The sequence below is a fragment of the Tetrao urogallus genome (assembly GCF_951394365.1).
Source record: "Tetrao urogallus genome assembly, chromosome: 19".
Taxonomy (NCBI): Eukaryota; Metazoa; Chordata; class Aves; order Galliformes; family Phasianidae; genus Tetrao; species Tetrao urogallus.
Window position 1 is genome coordinate 2,482,572 of NC_136832.1, and position 21,231 is coordinate 2,503,802.

A 21,231-nucleotide genomic window follows, 5' to 3' on the forward strand; every position below is an offset into this window, starting at 1 on the left:
CCTCATCCTAGTGCAAGAGCTGAGGTGAGGAGTAGGGAGCAGCAAGGCAGTTCTGTTTGAGGATGAGGATATATGCTCTCTCTGATAAGACGAGGTCATGGAGAAGGCTGAGTGGTCAACACATTGATTGCTTGGTGCAGCAATAGTGGCCATGATCAGTGGAAGCCCCTGAATCAAAGCATTTCCTCAGACATCCTATCATATCAGATTCTCTGCAAAGGAGAGCTTAGTGGCTGTGTGTGTTTGACATATGATTTAAAGCAAGAACCAGAGGCAGGGTTGAGTGTGGTTCATTAGGTAGTTCATCTTTTCTGTTCTGTTTTCAGCCCATATAGGCTGAAATGGATGCTTGTGATTTAAAAGAAAGCCTGGAAGCCTGCAGGCTCCTGTTCCTTCATCTGATGCAGGAGTGTTTGGTGACTGAAAGATGGGGACCTCGGACTGGCTCTCCTGAAAGCCTCTTGTTGCTTGGGGCAAGATATGAATATTATATAAATGTCTATCTTCTAAAGGGGATGAAAAGTAAGGAGGCAGTTCTGCATGTCTAGTTTCCTATTGCTAGTCATAAGGATAATGACATTTTCTTCGCAGAGGGAAGCTTCTAAATTTTATTCTGTGTCGTGGTTCGATGTCCTTGGGTAGAATAATTCCTGGGGAGAGACTGAAGAAAATAAACCGTGCAGCGCAGGTGTTGACCACATTGCTCAGCAGGCTCCTGGTGGGTTTGCAGCTATTGAGAAATGAAGAAACCTGTGTGTGCTGGAATGGCCCGGAGAAGGAAAGACCTTCTGAAGGCACAGGCTGTTGTTGTATTTACTAACAGAAAGCCCCGGACAGTACTTCAGAAAAATATGCATTTTATCTGGAGGTTATTCTTTGCACAAGTCTCTGTGCGTGGTTTTGATCACTGAAAGAGAGCTACAGAGAGAAGGGGTTGTTGGTAAAGGCATGTTGACTTTCACAGGGTAGAGTTTGCCTCAAGGGCGTAAGGCAGTCCCCATTACAGCAACAGCGTCAGCTGGTGGCTCCTGCAGTGGGGACCCTCAGCAATGTCCCACTTTCTTTCTGTAAAATAAACTTAATTTAGGGTTTAGGCTTCTGCAGAGAGTCCACAGTCCAGTTGATCTCAGCATTTGCTCTCTTGCCTGCTTATTTTCATGGTCTGAGCACCTCACAGCCTTTGGATGGTGCAGTGCTGTGCCCTCTTCCCTCTCTGCACTTTACAAAGGGAGCAGTGGGGTGGAAAGAGGGGGCCAAGATTTGATCACTGCTTTCACAGGCCCTTTTGAGATCTTTGTTACTGTTGATTTTTCAGTCTTTTGCCATATTCATAGAATCATTAAGGTTGGAAAAGACCTGTAAGATCATCAAGTCTGATCATCAACCCATTGCCACCATGCCCATGTCCCTCAGTGCCACGTCTCCATGGTTCTTGAATACCTCCTAGGACAGTGATTTTACCACTTCCCTCTGCTGCCTGTTCCAGTGCCTGACCATGAGTATTCATCATCAGAATTAAAGAGTTAATCTTCATTATGCCCCTGTACTTTGGAAAGCCACAGAAGAGCCTTTTACCAGAGTGTTTTTCATTGTCCTTGGTTTTGAGTCATTTTTTCTCATGGATTTGTACTCTGTGCTGGATAGTAAGGAAGGCACATTCCTGAGGTAGGTATGTGGACACTAAAATATGGCAATATGAATAAGCTGAAATGACAGCAGAGTTATTTAGCTTCCTACTGACGCTAGATTGTACAGAATTTTTCTATAACTCTTAATGGAATTTTCTGCCTTTCTGGAGTTGCTTATGAACCCAGGTCAGCAATGGGCAAATACCACCTCGTAAGGTGGGCTTAGCTCCTGGGTTTATCTGAGCAGTGGAGATAGATTGGCCTGGTTGGGATCCTGCGCCTCCTCTGCTAGCAAAACATGGCAGCATTTGCAATGCAGATGTTACAGGAGAGATGATACCTGTTTTAAAGTAAAGAGCAAACAACCTTTCCCCTCTGTTGCTGCTTCTGGAATTATAATAAATGCAAAGACAGGGAAGTGGCAGGGAGGTTGGAAATATGTAAGTCTTAGTAAAAAGTTGGTATAAAAATAACCCCACATCTCAGGCCACAGATAAGATGTCAAAATCCTCTGAGTACATGGCTAAAGAGGTAATTAAAAGCATGTGGACGTTATCGTTCAGATTAAATGAGACTCTTTCTGCTGTACAGAGTGTCCTCCTCCAGCATGCTGATCAAAGCCCTGCTGGTGCTCTTGTCAGCAGCTAATATTTAAGCACCCTCTCTAAAAGGAGCTCTCTGCCTTCTATTCCTCTCCTGTTCCTGACAAAAGCTCTGCAGCTACTGCTGGCACAGCTCGGCTTTCCTTGTGCCACCAGATATTGAGATATCCCCAATGGTCCTAGGATATGGGGTGCAGATTTTGGGAACACTATTTTTCCAATGGCGCAATAGGAGTGCTGGGTTCTCCTGTACCTTTACAGGATGTGTTGAGGTGGATGTCATGGCTGCCCACCACAGTCCTTATGATGGATATCTGCCTTGGGAAATTGGGAAGTTGGTAGCTATTTCCCCCCCCCCCCAGCCAGGTTGTGGGTCATGAGTATGAGTGTGCTTTTCTCAACCTATGGACATGGAAGGATGTACAGTTTTCCCTGTGTATTGTGGTCACACATAAAGTGACCACCATCACAAGTGAACTGCAGCTCAAACAACTCCTGCAATCCTTCTGTCTTGCTTACAAAAGACGTGGGGCTCCAGCAGGGGCACAGCATCCAGCTTGCAGTGTTGTAGAGGTAATACAGCTTTGTGTTCCTTCTTGGGACTTTTCACTGTGAATTCTCCCTGCTTTCCGTTTTCACTCTTTGATGCTTGTTTGATCTCTCTATGAACTGATAAAACTCAGCTGCCCTGAGGAAATCAATGGAGCAGGAGAAACGAGGTTAACTTTATCTGGAACAGCACTTGATGAATGCTATGGCTGATTTGTGGGAAGGCCAGGAGAGCATAGGGGCTGTGGTGGAATCACCATCCCTGGAGGTGTTCCAGAGCCATGGAGATGTGGCACTGAGGTCATTGGGCATGGTGGGGGTGGGTTGGGGTTGGACTTGGTGATCTTAGAGGTCTTTTCCAACCCGAATGATTCTATGATTCTAGCAAGATTTGACCTGAGACACCTTTTACTTTTCCCCAAAACACAGAGTTGTTTTTTGTTTGCTGTCTTTGATGCTAACTGGAAAATGCTCTGTGATGATTCTGAATTTGTTTTATTGAACTCTGCACGTGGCTCTGTGGTTTCCAGTGAGGAGAAAATAAAATCTCCCTTGAAGTAGGCGAGTCCTGACCAATGCTCATTCATTTGTATGCCTTTGCATTGATTTCTTACTATCAGGATATCAGTAGGCATCTGGTGGCTCTTCCCATCCATCTCCATAAGCACCATTAGCTTCCCAGTGGTTTCCCTTTCTTTGCAATGACTGAAAAGCTGTTTTTCTCATCCTGATGCTGTTCCCCCCTCAGCCCAGATATGGGCTGAAGGGATTACTGAGTTTCCTACTGCTTGGATTGAATTGGACATTAATTTTACCTGGCAATGAGCTGAATGATTCTGGGCGATGCATTTGTTACTGTTTCGACGCTTTGGATTGCACAATGCAAGGAGGATAAATGTTATCATGGGATGCTGTGATGGAAACAATTTGATTTATTTCAAGTCTAAGTGCTTTCTGGCACTGTTTCCCACAGCGGTGGGGAGTGATGTGGGTGATGAGATGGTGGGAGCACCGTCAGGAGAGGGCAGCCTGCTGGTGATGATGATGCGTTGGAATAGTGAGTCCGTGCCTTGTGAGTGTGAAAAATGCTGCTTGTCACATCCTCAAATATTTATGGTGAAGCCTGAGGTGTTTCCAGAGCGGCCAATAAAGAGTAATGATCTTTCCTGAGGTTTACTCATCTGGCTGCCATGACCAGAGTGTGGAGTGGCACACTTTGCCAGTTTGCATCTTCCGTGCTGAAGTATTGCCTTCATGTTGTTTCAGACCTGCTCTGACCCGTGATGTGCTGCAATGGCCTCGTGTTGTATGAGACCACCTGCTCTAAGAACGGCAGGGGGATGTTTTCGATGCTTGTAGCATCTTTGTAACAGCAGGAGCCTGGCAAGGGACACGGCCACAGACCGTGCAGGCACCTTGCAGGTGAAATGAGGGTCAGGTAAATGGTGCTTTCACTCTTCCTCGCTGCCCGCTGTTCTGAGCAGTCTGCAGTGAGATGATGCTCTGGGGGCAGTGGTGTTGAACACTGTCTTGTGTTCAGGTCTCCCTAGGGGACATCTGCTTCCACATCTGACAGCAGTGCCTGGGGTTTCTGAGACCTTGTGGCTGCTGGAGCAGCTCGAGGGGAAGAAGCACAGCCTTATTTGGACCCCATTGAACTGGCTGTCCTGATGACTTGCTCTGCTGGGTTTCGTGACATGTTTTCCCAGCCTGAGGAATTTTGCCAGATTGAGATCGTAAAACTTCAGCCTGCGAGATGTGCAGAGGCTGGAGGAGAATGAGGCTGATTAATTTGTCATAATGGCAAAGTGTTCTTCTGTCCTCCTTCTATCTCATTACAGAGACAATCGTTCATTTTCCCTGAAAATTTGTTCCAAGTCTGCTGTTACCTGCTGCGATCTGACTTTGGCTGCTGTTAACTATTAACGGGAAGAGCTATCCTTAAAAGATATGGAACTGCCTGCTTTCTCATAGTTCATTCTTTCTCCTGCCTGTGTTTAAAAGGGATGAGAATGACAGGACAAATGGGTTGATGATTGGACTGGATGATCTTGCTGGTCACTTGGGGGTCCGTTCCAACTCAGGACAACTTATGACTCTATTTTACAGGACACAGCTTCTTCATTAAGCACCAAACCCTTATTTTCAGGGACCAGAGCCTATATTTGGACTCTAAAGCCATCGTTTTATCACCTGCAGTGTAATTTTTTAGACTCAGTCTTATTTTAGATCCCAAGGCATTATTTTTAGGGTAGAAATCCTCCTCTTGGGGGTCCATGGTCTTCTCTGACAGGACAGATCCCTTCTTTTTAGTGTTCAAAGCCTCATTCTAGGGGCCAAGGCCTCATTTTAGGGCCCCAAATCTCCTTTAATGGCCACCCCTCCCACCCCCCTCGTGAGGGCCCAAAGTCTCCTTTTAGTGCTCAGAGCCTCCTTTCCCATGCCCAAAGCTACATGCCAAGGGGCAAAGCCTGATATGTAGGTCACAAAGTCTCTTTTGGGAATCAGACTCCCATTTTGAGGTATCAAAGCATCGCTTCAGAGTCCAGCCCCCAAACTGGATAGCGCAAAGCCCCACTTTGAAAGGTTCAAAGCCTCATATCAAACCATCCTCTTGTGGAGTACAAACCCTCTTTTCTCCACTCTAAAGCACAAATGGGGCACAAAACTGCTTTTTGATTACCCAGAGCTGCCTCCTTTAGGTGGGGTTGACGTTTGCACTTGATGATCTCAAAGATCTTTTCTGATTTAAATGATTCTGTTTCTATGTTTACTTGTCCTTTTGTTATGCTGCAATGCAAATTAAAGCCTGTAAGATAAGAAAGACACCTAAGAGACCAAAATTTGTATTGCCTGGGGACTGCTTTGATTGAGCCGGAGGCTTGAGCCACTTGTTCATCCAGCACATGCACTGAGCTGATACTGTCTGTTGATACTATGAGATAAATGATGTGTCCACGTCCCCTCAACACCCACTGCTGCCTTGTTGGGGCCAGGTTTGCCTAACTTTTGCATTCACAGCACTTCAAATCACACAAATCAGGGTAGGTGGAATCAAAGTGAAATTGGAATAAACTGCATGTAATGATGAAAGGAAGGAAGATGTATTGAAGGCTTCACTTCTGCTCTTTTCTTTCTAGAAATACAAGATGTATCCCATACCTGGCTTGCAATTGAAGCATTTTCCTCTGTGTTCAATGATAAAAGTGACTGTGAAGCCTAGCTCAATGCTGAGAGATCAATCTCGCCATGATACTTTCATCCTTTATCAGCTGGTTGAGGGAAGATATTTTGTCCTCCTCTTAAGAACAGTGAGGAGGAAGTAGCAGCAGCTCTGGCCATGCAGGATTGAGTGAGCCAGTCCTTATCCCTAAGTGGGGGATGTTAGGATGGATGAACCAGTTCAGTCAGGTGGGTCTGTATACTGGGGGGAGACAGGCATTCCCCTCAAAACCTTTCCAAGGTCATCTTCATTGGTTGTAGCCCCAGGTGAAATAGAAACAGGTAACAGGGGGTGTATTTGGGATTTCATGCAGCTGATGGGACAGTGTGAGGGTCCTTACAATTTTATTGTCTTCAGCACTAAGAAACCTCAGTTCTACCCATTCTACTCTGCACCTCTTTATTTTAAACATACTGGCACCCACCTCAGTGATTGCGCTGAAGGGAACACTGAGCTCTCTTCTCCCCCCGACATCGTCCCCCCTAACTCCTGACCTCCTGTGTGCTGCCATAAGCAATTCAGCCCCAGTGTCCATCTTGCTCCTGCTGGCTCTCCATGTGCTCCCTTTCTTCCAGGGCTCCCTCTGTGTCTTTGTCTCTCAATGTACAGGTTTGCAGTAGGTGAGATAAATGTTTAGCACAGCCAAGGCTTTGTGTCCTTTGTTGCATAAACAGTTACAGCCATAAAGGTGTTGGTTTTTTTTTTTCCCCGCATCCAGCAGAGATTTCCACTTATAAAGGATTTACTGTTCTTCAGAAAGACAAAAGACAGAGATATGAACCTGCAGAACAAATTATTTCCCTGGAGCGAGAATCTGCTTTTCTGTAGACACTTGGGTGCTGATGTGGTTAGTGAATGAAATGCTGGGGTTTTTAACCAGATCAGGCCCTGCTAAATCAAGCTGCAAGGGGCTTCGCAGGACTGCGTGGGTGAGGCAGGAAATTCAATCCCAGGAGCCTTGCAGCACTGCAGGATGGCAGGAGCACAAGGAGGGGCTCAGCAGGAACCTGCCTACCATGCTGTCATAACGAGCTTCACCCAAGCAGTAAAATCATAGAATGGTTAAGGTTGAAAAGGCCACTAAGATCAAATCCAACCATCAGCCCACCTCCACCATACCACTACATCATGCTGTTCAGTGCAACATATCAATTTTTCTTGAAAACTTACAGAGATGGTGATTCCACCATGTCCGTAGGCAGCCTGTTCCAATACCTCACCACCCTTTCTGAGAAGAAATTTTTCCTAATATCCAACGTAAACCTCCCCTGCTGCAACTTTAAGCCGTTACCTCTTGTCCTGTCGAACCAAAGTAGGGGTTTGGTTGGATTGGGAAAAGGTGGCAAACCCCTTCAACACAAAGACCTGGGAAAGAAACTAAAAATTAACTCAAGTTCTGTCCCACAGTTGATTAACCAGAACAAATGGTAGGAAGTGGATATCCACCCTTAAAACCCCATTAAGAGTTTCTGCTTGCACGTAGATTCTCTCTTCCCTTGTGCTTGGAGGTTATCGTAGGGCTCTGGAAGATCTGGTGAGTAAAATACAGCCCCTGAGTGAGCAGAAGCACAAGAAATCTGGTTTTACTGAAAAAAAAAAAAAAATGCAGGTAGTTTCATGTCCATCTTACAAGTTTTATCAGCCAGCATGTTCATTTGTCAGCTGTCCTATAAGTGTATCTCTGGGTTCCTACTGTAGCATCCTATGGAAGTTTATAGTTCAGCATTGTTCTTGTTGAAGGCTTACAGGCAGTTAGGTAGATAATTGGCACTGAATCTTTTTTTGAGGTTCTTTCCATGGTCTCTCCCCCCCAGATAGTCCTCGAGTGGCACAAAACAAGTGAGTCTGTGCAACTGCTGCTCCTCTGGCTTGTGTCTCCTACAGTGATGCTTCTGCAACTCGCATGTTGAGCAGCCAGAGGAGTGGGTATATTCCATCAGCTGTCTCCAGCCCGTCCCTCACTGCTCCTGAGTGATGTGGGCTGTTTAACAGGCTGCTGTCAAATAACAAGTCTGTTCTTGGGCCCCGTTCCGTGTTCAAGTAACAAAGCTCACAAATTAAGCCTTTGGTCTTGGCCAATTTTCTTTCTCCACTTGGAGAATTCACTTTGGCCACTGAGTGACTCAGGCAGTCAAACATCTGTAGGCCTGGCTAGTTCCTTAGCTAGCAAATCACCCATTTGAATTTCTCTGGCAGTTTTGGGGGGCTCATGTCCCCCGTGTGCCTCATTTTTGCTCATTCCTTTGAAATACTTGGACTGGAGATGAAGCTGGTTCTTAAACTCTTTCTTTTGTTGTTCTAGACATAAAATTCTGAAGATTTTTGAAACTCCTTTCAGGGAATTCTTGTTGAAGTCCTCCTGAGATTTGTGCTCCTTTTTGCTTGCTCTGAACAGTGCTTTGGATTCAGTAGAGGAAGGCTTTTCTCCCAGCATAAGAGATGAGTTTTCATGAGATCATGTGTAGCTCAGTGGTACTGTTCTGAATGAGGAGCTAATTACGTATGTCATTATCGTGAATCGCTAATCACCACCACTATTGGAGCTAGCAATGACAGCAATGCTGTATCACCTCTCTCTTTTGAGTGGGAAGCTTTTCTGTCTTCTTTCCACTGGGAAAGCATGAATTACAGATGTTGAATGATGTGATTAACCTTGCAGCAAGCCTGGGTGCACACCACAAAACCCCAGACCAGGCAGCCTGTTGCACAGTACTCCAGTTCAGCTGTCGGATGGGAAAATTGAACAGAGGATGTAGATCAGGGTTTTTGTTTGTTTTCCTTTTCAATTGGTGTGACTGTTTTTCTCTTAAGACTGGCATGGATAAATTAATTGTAAGGATGTCATTGGAGTGTAATATTTTTATAGACCTTGATGGTTACTCATGAGTTGACCTTGTCTCTCTTGTGACTGGGAAACTCTCGAGTTTCCCTGAAGTGCCCATTCCAGTGCATATTTACATCATGATCGATTTCACTCTTCCTCCCACCAATGTGACAAGTAACAATCATTCATTTTCCTGGCGATTTTAAGCACCGACCATTCTTTAGGAGAAAAATGTGACACATTGAGCTTGGCTGGGATGGCATATGGTTTCCATGATGAATGCCCTTACGTTCATGTCTACTCCGGCTGTCTCTGTAGGATCAGTTGTTTGCAACTGTCATGTTTTAACTAAAATGCACTCTAGTCATCTATCCAGGCAGATCTCATCTTCATCCTAAGCAGTGTCTCCTGATGCTGTGCTGTGTGTAGGAGTGCCAACCTTTCCAACTTTCCACCTCCTAACGCCCATCCAGGCAGTGCTGAAAGAGGAATGTTCTAGGGGACATCTTGGGGTACACGGTAGCTGTTAGGAAGGATAAGAGTGGATGAATGTTATTTAATATTCTTCATTCCAGAATTAGCTGCTATCATGAACGTCCAGGAGGCAGCCTGTTTTCTGCTAAGATTTCCAAGAAAATTTGAGACATTTTTTCATTTTTTAAAGTCAGTGGCATAAATAGCAATTATGCTGGATAAAAAAGTAGATTTATTTACTGCTATGAAACATTCCTATGGGGTTTTCCGAGCTTCTGTTGGAGCAGGCGGAAAACCTTCAGCTTAAGTATTTCTAGATGAAATATGCCATTTTTATTATTTGTTCCCCTTTTCTTTGAAATCGTTCAGAAAATTTGCCGAAAATCTCTCATAAAGAAATTCTGAGATTTTTTCCAGTTACTGCAGATGGGGAATATTTCCGTTCCTGAATGATGATGAATGCAGTGGAGGAGAGAGAAGCATGCTTTTATTAACGCATTTCATAAAGAAAAAATCTTTCGACAGACTCCAGCTTAGTTGAATCTCGTGAGGTAGGAGAAAGGTCCACGATGCTTTCCTCCACTAGGAAGACCATGCCATCATGACTCTCCAGTCTTCAACCTGCTAGAGCTCTGCTGTGCTCAGAAGACAGTCAGTGAAACCCGACGTGTTTGGGTCATCTCTTGAGATCTGCTTTCCCAGCAGTGCCAGTCCCAGTACCAACCCCTGAGGAGCAGCACTCAGGAGGAGGTCCGTGGCCCTCACCAGTGGGTGCTGAACCAGAAATGAGAGCATTAGAAAGGAAGAGGGAGAAAATGGGCATCCCAGCTGTCGCGTGCAGGTACCCGAGTCCCCAGGCAGATGTGCTGAATGCTGAGGAGCAGCTAGCTGTCAGTGCAGAGTGATGTTTCAGCTTCCTCCATTTCACTGATGGCTCTGCCTAGGGGCTCAGGAGAGGGGAATGAGGATCACATCGTGGCTCATTGCAGCTCTCACATCATGGCTGTAGAGATGTGTGCTGCAGTGCTGAGCCGAGTTCTCCTGCAGTCCCCTTCTCCTTGGGTCAGTCCTGCCAAATTAAGCAGAAGCGTCAGCTTTGAAGGCTGAAATGTAGGCTGTGAATGTGAAGCTGGCTTTGGCACTTGCAGTTCCTTGTTCTCCATTCTTCCTCCTTCCTCCCATCTCCTGTTCCTTGTTAGATTCTAACTGAAAAGTGTTTGTGGATAACAAATAGGTGACGAGGGGAGACTTCAGCAAAGAGCAAAATTAAGTAAGGCTTGCAGGGAAGGACACAGCAGTGTTGTTAAATGGGACAAAGAGTAGGGCACTGGTATATATGAGAGACAAAACTTCATTGAGGTTAACCATATAGGTTAAACTATTGTGGGATTCACTCCTGTAGCTGCTCTCTGGTGTGTGCTCAGAGCAGGGGATTGTAGGGGCTGCTTCAGAAGCATATAAGCAGTAGATGAGCACATGTGCCTGCAGAGGTCACCTCAGCTGGAGCATCAGGTGCTCCTTAGAGGTGGTAGAGATTAGTCTGGAGAAAGCCCCGTTGTGAGTGTGTGGGAGTGGTGGCTGCACTGCTGCCTTAGCATCATTTCAAAGTAGGCTGTAGGACAAGGTTTTGGCTCTGGTGGAGTGTCTTTTTTCTCTTTTTCCAGCCTGCATTATTTGTTTACTTCCTGACCCACTGCCTTATATAGTCCCATTGAGGCGATTTGGTGCTTTCCATATGACTTCAGCAAAATGAGATCACTGTTACCCTCAACCTAGAGCATCTGGGGTATTTCTCCTTACTCCAGAATACCCAACCTCACCTACAGCTGTCGTTGGACTTGTTTGTCAAAGCTGGCTTAAGCCTGGGAAAACTCCGAGGAAAGCCAACTGGGAACAGCAGATCTCTTCAAAAACTCAAAGGTTGCTGGTGCTTCTGTGACAAATATTCTGCTTCCAGTGGAATCAAAGTGGTAGCTTGTTGGACGTTGATGCGTAGTGTGCTGTGGTTTCTTCTTGCTGTTGCTTTCAGTCTTTGTGAAGTTATTGTCAAAAATGAAGGAGAAGCTGCATGTCTTCCCTGACCTTGTGTGATGTACTTTCTCATTCTTCTCTCTCTGTAGTGAATTTGCCAAAGAACGAGAGAGGGTAGAAAACCGTCGAGCTTTCCTGAAACTCCGTAGGCAACAGCAAATAGAACGGGAGCTAAATGGATATTTGGAGTGGATCTTCAAAGCAGGTAAGTAGAGACAGCTGATGTTGGTTCAGTAAGGTGTGTGGCATGTAGAGTTTGATGAGGTTAAGGATCTGTCCTTAGTGCATCTGACCATCCAAGACTGAGCATGGCCCATTACTGGTTTTGTTAAGGTGTCACACTGAAGTTACTGTGGATGACCCCAGGTTGGTTAAGCACAGATAAAGAGCTTGGTCTAAGTTTATTGCTGAGAGCAAAACATTAAGGCATTAATTGTCTTAAAACAGCACAAAACAAAAAGCAATATGGTGCTGAGCTTCCACTGTGGCGAAATTGTTGCCTTACATGACTCATTTATATTTTATTTACTTTCCACTGCAGCTATTTCATAAGCCTCTGTTGCTATGATGGCAAAATACACTGCAATGTCACTTTTATGAGCTACTTTCATTAAACTTACCCCAGCACACATTAACATTGCTTTATAACGATTATAACTGAACATAACGCTTTATTGCAAGCAGTGATTAACTTTAACAAAGACCTAAATACTTTGATTTAACCAAAAAAAAAAAAAAAAAAAGAGCGTGTTTTCTTTTTCTTTTTTTTTAATTATTGGACTGTAAAGATTACCAGTAATCCTTCTGATATATATTGACATAACCTCGGTGCAATTCATTAACGTTCGCTTCCGCGCTTGTATTTCTGCGAAGCTGAAACAATGGAGTGAAGTGAAAATGCCTTTTAATAAAATGATGGAGAGAAAAAGAAGTGGTGGCTTCACAAATAGATTTTCAGGCACGTTTGTAGGCAGGTCAACTTAATCCCTGCCCACTGCGACTAGGGAAACTGAGGCCCAGTACTGTGTGGTGACTTGCTGGACGCCAGTTGATGAGCCAGTGGCAGAACTGGCATGTGATGTGTTGACAAATCTGTGGGCTGCTGCTCTGTCTCTGCTCTGAACTGTATGGTGGCTTTGAACCCATTATTCCCCAGTGACAACTGAGTGCCAATTGTATTGACTTTTATCACTGTGCCTGCTCAACAGCAACTGCCCTCAATTAAGCAACCACACTTTATCTCCCCTTAATTTTGTGACCGTAGGATTGAAAAACAAAGGACCATTTGCTTTATTTTCAATTTGGAACTTCTTTTCTCATTTATTTGCAGCTGGTTTGCTAGCCCAAATTCAGATTGATTAATGGTTTATTGGTTAGCTGGAGCAGAGTGCTGTGGTTCTGCCTTGAGTCTGCTGCCATCTTGCTTTTAAGGATTTTGTCTTTTCTTGGACTCTAAAACCCAATTTCTCCATTAACATGATAAAAATCAGGGTTTTTTTGCATGGATGTGCGTTGCTTTGTTTCAGTCTGGAGACAGTCCACTATGAGGGGGCTGTTAGCTGAACCTCGAGGTCTGAAAGTTGAGGTGGAGAAGTTATGAAACGCAGCTACTCTGCTCCAAGCACTGAGTCCCTGTGGGAACAGCTGGCTTTTTGATTTCTGTGTTGCCAGTTCTGCATAAATGCCACATGAATATACAGTGAAGTTGCTCTAAAATACCTTTTTTTTTTTGTTGTTTAATAACATGAGGTTCAGAAGGTCTTACAGAACAAGCAGTGTATGCAAACGAGCTGAATTAGGGAATAATAAAATCGTCCTGTCAAGGCACTGTTGAAAATATGATAGGAATATAAAAAGGCTTTCTAGTACAGCTGAATAATAACAATAATAAAAATCAACTTAATGCCAGTAAATCTTTAAGTACAAAATATAGAATGAAGGCTAGATCAAAGAGAGAACCAAGTGTTTGGAATTCAGGCACTGAAATGTGGAACTGTGCAACCAATTGGGATTTCCCATTTCTGTTGTTTTTGAGGTTGGGATTTCAGCTATGATGCTGTGCATCAGGAATTTCCAAACCTGACTCCTTGTCCTCACTGTGGGCCAATGGCCAAAGCAAAACCAGATTGCTTTGCAGGAAAAGCAGAAACAACTCATAGATGTGTTACAAAATATTTGCATAAATGGAAGAGCAGAAGGTCTTGATGTCCTACTCTAATAGAACTGTGGAGGTTTTTATTTCTTAATCACGTAAATATCTGATTATTTTTAAATCCTTTTAGCATCCTTGACTTCAGAGAATCCTGCAGCAAGGACTTCCACACATTTATAGTTGGTTTGAATGAAGATAAAATATTTTCTTCCTTAATTTTACATGTGCTGTCTTTCTGCACAGCAGTATATTTCTTTTTATTACTCCTCTTTTTCTGCTGCGTTTCTACCTTGTTTCACCTTATTTTTTTCTGCTGTAAAGCGTGCAGAGCCAATCTGCTCATTTCTTCCCTTCCCATGGAAGGCTCTCCAGGCTTCTAATATTTATAGTATCTATCTCTGAGCATTTTGTTTGTTCGTTTTTTTTCTCATTTATTTTTGATGCAAGGTAGGAAGAATGGAAAGCTGTGTTCCAGCATCTTAAGGGGAGTCTTAACCTGGTTGACTTTGCTCTGTAACAGTTTTCATATCCTGGAGCTGGAAGGGAGGCTTCCTTGTTCTCCGTCATGCTCAGGTTCTCAGCTGTAACTCATTTAGTACCAAGGGAAGTATTTGAATGACTGAAATATTCCTCCATCTGCATGCTACCTCCCGTTTGTCAGCAGTGATTTTGATTTGGCATTCTGCTCATCGTTTATTGACCACTTTTGAGTCACTTTTAATGTTTCTTAGAGTCATCTTTACTTGGAAAGTGAATAAAATTTTGTTACCTCTTGCTGCACGCGTTGCATCAAACAGGTGATTCTGATAAACTCTGGAGGTTGCTACCATTAAATCCTTTTTATCCTGAGATTGCAGTCTGTTGTACACCTGAAGAAAACAATGGGTCTTTGTTTTCTACTTCTTAAATGCTATGTGACTCGATCATGTTCTGGACTTGGCCTGATGAGTTATCTTAGTAGACACTGATGTTGTAAGAATGAAACTCCTTAGCAGCCTGGACGTTTGATGACTGTCATCCATGCATCTGCCCTTTTTTCTAGGAGTACTTTTTATGATTTTTTTCCAGTGTTGAAATCAGGCCCTAAAAAGGAAGATGATATTAATAAATAATACCTGTAAAGTTTTCAAGGAGGTACTTTGGCACAGCTGAAACATTTTGGTGCCAGCTCAGTACTTGATTAATCACCAGAAGTACAGCTGTACTTGAAACTGAAGCAGTTGTAGCTTAGGCTATTTTAGATGAGGATTGTTTAACATAATCAGCAGTGAATCTGCTTGAGGAATCTCTACAAAGGTGTTTTAAACAATGGCATCCTTAATGTGTGACTACTTCTTATGCTTAATACAGGAAGCCTTAATTGATGGAGTGCTTAACGAATCCCTTCTTTATTTACTGAAGGGCTGGGAACAAAGGGAAGAATTGTAACAGCTAATGCAGTGCTGAATTTAGACATGTGTGACTTAAAAGAAAAATGCAACCCAATGTCCAATCAGTTCCCTTAGAAGTTGGATTTACTTTCTTGAAATAGGATCAAACAAAGATCGTTGATGAAGCTGTTGCTTCATCTACTTCTCATGTGTGCGTTGAAGAATGAAGACGTGGGATGTTCAGGAGAGTTCAGATATCTTTAAAGTGAAATAACAGGAGATTTCATGTACAGTGCCCATATGTGTTTGTCATGAGGCCAAGAGAAAAGATCAAATATGGAAAATAGTCACAGCATGGCCTGGGTTGCAAAGGAGCACAGTGCTCATCAGTTCCAACCCCTGCTGTGTGCAGGTCACCAACCAGCAGCCCAGGCTGCCCAGAGCCACATCCAGCCTGGCCTTGAATGCCTGCAGGGATGGGGCATCCACAGCCTCCTTGGGCAGCCTGTTCCAGTGCCTCACCACCCTCTGGGGGAAATTGTAACTCAGTGGAGTCCTTTTGGGGATGTTGTGAAAAAATGTCCCGTTGCACTACATGTCTTACAAACCTGGCAGTGTCTTCAAAGCAGTCAGATGCCCATTGCTGTGAATTTCAGGCCAGAAGCCATGGTCGAATAGGAATTTCTTGCTTATCACAGAATTTAGGCCAGTAACTCATGCAGTAATTGCCATGTCAAACCCATACATTTTGACTGTATGTATTACTTAGAAGCAAAAGGTGTGGATCAATTGGAAATGGACCAGTAGTCCTAACTTGAATGTCAACAGAAGAAGTCAGTTTTCTGTTTTTAGCAAATCCTTTAAACAGACCAACTCTTCCCTTCTGAATGTGTTTAAAAACCATCTGGATGTGGTGCTCAGGGACATGACTTAGCAGAGGGTTGTTAGGGTAGCATGGTTGAGATGAGTTTGGACTAGACAGTCTTGAGAGTCTTTTCCAAACTGAGCAATTCTGTGATTCTCAATGCTGGCAATCAGCTGACAGAGCTGCAAAAAGCAATGCTTACCACCACCTCTCCTCCAGGCACAGGTGCACCATTCTCATAAAATGGCACTTTTCCAGTCCAACCAATATCAAATAAAGTCTTACTGGTGGTCAGCAGCCCTGTCCTGTCCCACCTGCTGCTTGTTAGGACAGGGTTGCTCCTTGTGCTTTTTGTTTTATGTATTCTTTTGACTCTGTGCAGAAGCAATAGGAAGTCAGTTTGAAATTGTGCCTTTCAGAGGAATCAAAACACGGTGAAGTCGAGCAATGTAATCCATGCAAATGATTTTGCCACCCCTGCTTTTTCAGTTAAACTCCTTGAAACTGTAGCAGCTGTGAGGCTGTCATACTGCCTTTCTATGGGAGAGCAGAGAACTGGGTTCTCTGCATGGAATAAAGAGCTTATAGGTCCACAAATATTCTTTTGAAGGTGTTTCTCTTATCTTACAAGGACATGCATCATTTTGAAAACACACTGCTCAGGGACTCAAAGCCTTTCTGTTCAGAAAGTCGCCTGTCTTCTGTGTTTTAATTTTTTGCCAGTCCATCTCTTTCACACAGCACTGATCCTGAGCTTTTCTTTTGTTCTGGAGTAAGCAGGCTTTGTGAATGGGTTGCAGTTCTCTCTTTTGGCTCACTGTAACGTGGAATGGTTAGGGTTGGAAAGACAGCTAAGAACATTGGGTCCAACCAGCTACCCGTGTTTGTGACTGCCATCAACCCAGGCCATTTCCTGACACAACAAAGCTTTGCAAGCCTCGGGTTTCAGCTTTCTGTAGAAGAAGCAGAGCAACAAGCCCTTGATACAGCTGGGAAAAGTAACCTTATATCCACGAAAACTGTCAGCAACACCTGTGAGATGCCCAGAGAGGATAGTTACTAGAAAGACAAATTAGGGTTCAATAATTAGGGTGAAAGCATGGGGCCTTCTTCTAAGAGATGCATTTTATTTGCTTTATCTACTTAACATATTTCAAGCTTCACTAGTTAAATTCACTTCCCTTCCCTTCTTCAGTACAGGATGCCTGCCTTGATTCCCAGTCCGTCGATGTGCTGAGCATTGTCAGTGCTTAATGACCAGCAATGAATCTCACAGCCGAGACACTCCTTGCTCTGATTTCCTAGTGAAGATCCCATGCCTTTGTTTGGAGGCTAGAAGTTGCTGATACAATACTGTGTCTTTGTTGAATATGTCTTTTAACGTAGAGGAACTGTTCTTTGGAGGTTTTTCAGGCTCCCTAATTATCTTCTGCCAGTCTCTATTACCGTGATGACTAAAGGCAATGCGACTTCTGAGCGTCTGCTAAGGATGCTCCCTGGTTTAAAAAAAAATCCCAGTAACAATGTCATTTCTTTCTGCTGAATTGTCTTATTAGCAGGTTTTGAAACCTCTTAAAGCCCCACTGGGGTGGATGTGATCTTGCAGTTCCTGGTGGATGTAAAACAGATGGGAGTGACTGTGGAGGAATGAGAATGGAGGAGTCGGGCTTGAGGCAATGCATAGATGAGATGGAGTCTTTGGTTATTTTAAAGTGACAGCAGAGCTTAGCCTTGGATGAGGAATGTCTGTAGAGGGAGATAGGTCAGGGATCAAATCATGGCCTTGGATTTGAGATAAGGGCTCATCTGGTCTGCAGAGTTATCTCAGGACTCTGTATTTCGTAGGTGGAAATATACTGATGTCAAACTGTTACTTGCAAATTCTCAGGTCCCACTGGTATGTGCCATTCTGGTGCAGTATTGAGTCTCCACCTAAGCAACAGGCTCTTTCTTTACTGCAGCACAGGAAATAACTGTTAACATGATGTGATGGAAGCCAGCGACTCTCAAAGCACTGACCAGCAAGCATGCCAGGTCTGGCTGAGATCTTCCTTACGAAGGCACCTCCTGCACTGCCCTTATCTGGTGTGGCTCCTAAGGAGAAGCTGCCTACCTGCTGCCCTTTGCTAGCTCATTACTTTTATTGCTCACCACCTGCATGGCCGTGCATCTGCTCCCAGCAGTCCCACAGCATAGCTTGTGTTTGTCCATCCCATTTGCAGACCCTTTGTCTGGCTGCCTTTGGGAAGGGGCCATCTTATCTAAGCCTCCCTTCTGTTTTAAGGCAACCATGTTTGCTATTAATTGTCATTAATGCTGTTTAACTCTTTCTGTATTATTAACCCCAGAACGCCACTGCAGCTTTTCCCTAGGCAAGGCTACAGAAGTACCTTCTGATTTTGAGCTTTGAGAGAGAAGGTTCTTGAGCCATCTAAAAACAAACCCATTTCCGCTGTCCAACCCAACCAAGGAATTTTCCAGAAAAAAAAAAACAAGTTATATTGTTTTCTTTTTTTTCTTTTTAATGATTTCATGCCTTTTAAAGTGCAGATTTACAGCTCAGTTGATGTTTTTAACCCTCTCCCAGCACCACTGATTCCCTTCCCTCTCCTGTGTCACTGGTGCATTAGTTTGCATTTTGTTTGGTTCTCCTCTGCTTAGGTTTCTTGTCTCCCCAAGTCCTTAAAATTATTTTCCAGCCGTCTCAATTTGCTGTCTTATTAATGTATCATTCATTCTCTTTCTCCCCCAGATGATTAATAAAGAGGTTATATAAGACTTGTGTGGTAGTGCTGATCCCTCCAGTATTCCTCCAGACAGCTCTTTTAGCTTCACACTTTGATGTTTGGCTGTGGTTTGCTGTTATTTCTGTAGTTAGCCTTCCATCTAGGCTGGTTTAAATGGGGTTTTGAGTAAAGTTTTGTAGGAACGCAGTGTCAGATCTCTTAGTAGGATCCTAAATTACATCTCTGCCAAACATGGTGGAATTTGTCATTTTTAATAATAGGAGGAAGTATGCAGTTCACCAGCTGCCAATTCAATATTTTGTACATTTCAGATCATCCTTTAGAAAACCCTTACATAATTGCACAGCAGCAAGCTAAAATCTGTAGTTCAGACCATCTGAACTGTGAGGTTTCAAGTGTTGGTGCAGTGTGTGGTGTGTGCTGCAAACTGACTTGGGCGATGACATTTGCATTGTGAAACCTTGGGAAATTTGGTCGTTCTCACGCGGATAGAAATGAGTCATTTCTGATTGAGGGGTGGTGGGTTTTTTTTTCCCTTTTTTTTTTCCAGTGCTCTTCGAATTCTTGTAGTGTAGGAAAGTACAAACTCATATTTTGGAGACTGTTACAGGAATGGAAAGTCACTGGTGGCATCTCACATGTGTTGTGCTTTGAGCTGTGCTAGCCTGAACTCTGCTGTGGCAGCCTTGCCATTGGTTTTATTTGGACAAATATTTGATCCGATGGCTGTTTGGTGACTTTTGTCCCCTGCAATGTGGCACAGCCCCACTTGTATTGCCTTGTGCCATGAGACGTGGATCTCTTCCCTCCAGGTTAAGTCCTGGTCTTATTGATGGAGACGTAAGTGTGGTAATGGCCATAGAATATCTTTCACTCCTTGGAGTCTCCAGTATGTATGGGCAAGAGGGACCTGCTTTGGCTTTTCTTGGGGCTGGAAAAGTGTTCGTGCTCTGCAGAAATCCCTTGTGTGTGGTAGCTTGGTGAAGAAACTGCCTCACTGTGAAGATCATGGAGGAATGCTGTAGGTAGTGTAGGTTCTTCCCTATGCAAGAAGGGCACAGGGTAAGAAAAACAGCTCTGTGAACCATCCTTCCTCTACAGGCTTGGTGTAACTGGGTAATACAATGGGATAAGGCTGGTGGCAGCTGAGACGGAGGTCTGCTGCATCCAGCTCATCTGTTTTTAGAGTGGGGATGTGATAAATCTGAGGTTGAGCCTGGCTTTTTTTCTCCTTGCAGAGGAAGTCATGCTGGCTGAGGAAGACAAGAACGCAGAAGAGAAATCTCCTCTGGACGGTAGGTCGTTTTGCTGTGTGGTTTTCCTCCCGCAACACGAGAGATTCACCTGCTGTATGCTGACATGGCTTTCTGCTGCAACCAGAAGGGTGTGAGGAACACGCTCTTGCATGCACTTGGAATAAGTTGGGCTAAAGAGTCCCTTTTCCCAGGCCTTTCTGAGGTCGAAGGTGGATGATGAGCAGTTATGTGACACCAAATCTGGGATGGGGATCTGCCCTTGGGGTCAGTTGGTCCCTGCACTGCCTGGGGGCCCACAGTGCGGTGGGGGCGGCTGTGCCTGGGGATAGGCTGCAGGGCGATGCCAGGAGAGAAATGCACTGACTGAGAGAAGGCAGGGCTCTGAACCAAGGTTTCCAACGGATGTGACAAAGAGACTAAGACCCCTGTTACTTGTAAGCAGTAAGACATAACAGGGTGTGGTGATCCTATCTTCCGACGTGCGACCCTAGCTGTCGGGCCGGCTGGAGCTTTGGACACAGTGCAGCGAGGATGCGGGGATCGCTCTCCCTGTGCCTCGAGACCGATGAGCTCTTAGGGTGCGACAGTCAAAGTTCAGTTAAAGACTCTTCCCTCTCCCTTTTCTGACCATCTTTCGTCCTCCCATGTCTCCTCCTTTCCCTTCCCCTCCCTTTCCCCCCTCTTTTTTTTTCTCCTCCCATTCACTGTCAGGGAGGGCCGCCTCGGAAGGGCCGATTCAACAAGGCACGGCACCGGCAGAGACTAGCAGCGGCAGCAGCTACAACAGTGAGTGGATTGCAAATCATCAGGGGCTCAGGTGGCACAAGTGGGGCAGCGCATCCCCCTCGCCCCGAGCGTCCAGGTCACCAGTGATGCTTCCCACCTGCTTTGGTTCCTTGCTCTGAGCTCGGTGGCTCCCGGTGCAATCCATGCCCGGCCGCTGGCTTGGCTGTGTGACCTGTGCTCGGGAGGACCTGGGGCTGGAAGGAGGTCAGGGCTGAGGTGCACTTGGCAAATCTTTCTGTGTGTGTGTGTGAGTGTGTGCGGTGGTGTATGGGTATAGCCAGGGTTTGTGGTCTTGAGCTGCAATGAGCGTCTGGAAGAGCCGAAGAGTTGAGTGCTGTAAGCAAACTAGAGGTGGGTGCAGGCCATAGAATTCAGAGATGCACCAAGGTTTCATCCCTGCTGGTAAGCTTAAGCCCATCTTCCCTGCCTTGAGGGCAACTGATATGGAGCAGCCCACCTCTCTGCTAGTAAATCGTCTCAGCCTCCAACATGGGAATGTTGCATCCAAAGTATCTGTAGAGATGGGGAATGGTTTTAAAATGAAGAAGGGGAGATGTAGATTAGATGCCAAGGGGAAGTTTGTCACAGAAGGTGATGAGGTGCTGGCACAGGGTGCCCAGAGAGGATGTGGATGGACCCATCCCTGGAACTGTTGAAGGCCAGGCTGGATGGAGACCTTGGCAGCCTGATCTGGAGCCTGATCTGTTGGTTGGCAACCCTGCCC

General features: G+C 44.8%; 1 protein-coding gene across 2 annotated transcripts in view; it reads left to right on the forward strand.

Annotated features, from left to right (window-relative positions):
* Positions 1-21,231, forward strand: part of LOC306953785 (voltage-dependent N-type calcium channel subunit alpha-1B-like) — a gene marked incomplete at both ends in the record, with an annotated part of 257,528 nt that overhangs the window by 120,600 nt on the left and 115,697 nt on the right. Inside the window, 3 exons of one of the 2 annotated variants that reach the window (XM_079544765.1) lie at positions 11,421-11,536; positions 19,704-19,760; positions 20,433-20,507. In XM_079544765.1, the coding sequence (XP_079400891.1) occupies positions 11,421-11,536; positions 19,704-19,760; positions 20,433-20,507 (248 nt within the window). The remainder of the gene's footprint in view (positions 1-11,420; positions 11,537-19,703; positions 19,761-20,432; positions 20,508-21,231) is intronic. The other variant, XM_079544766.1, reaches the window with a different exon arrangement.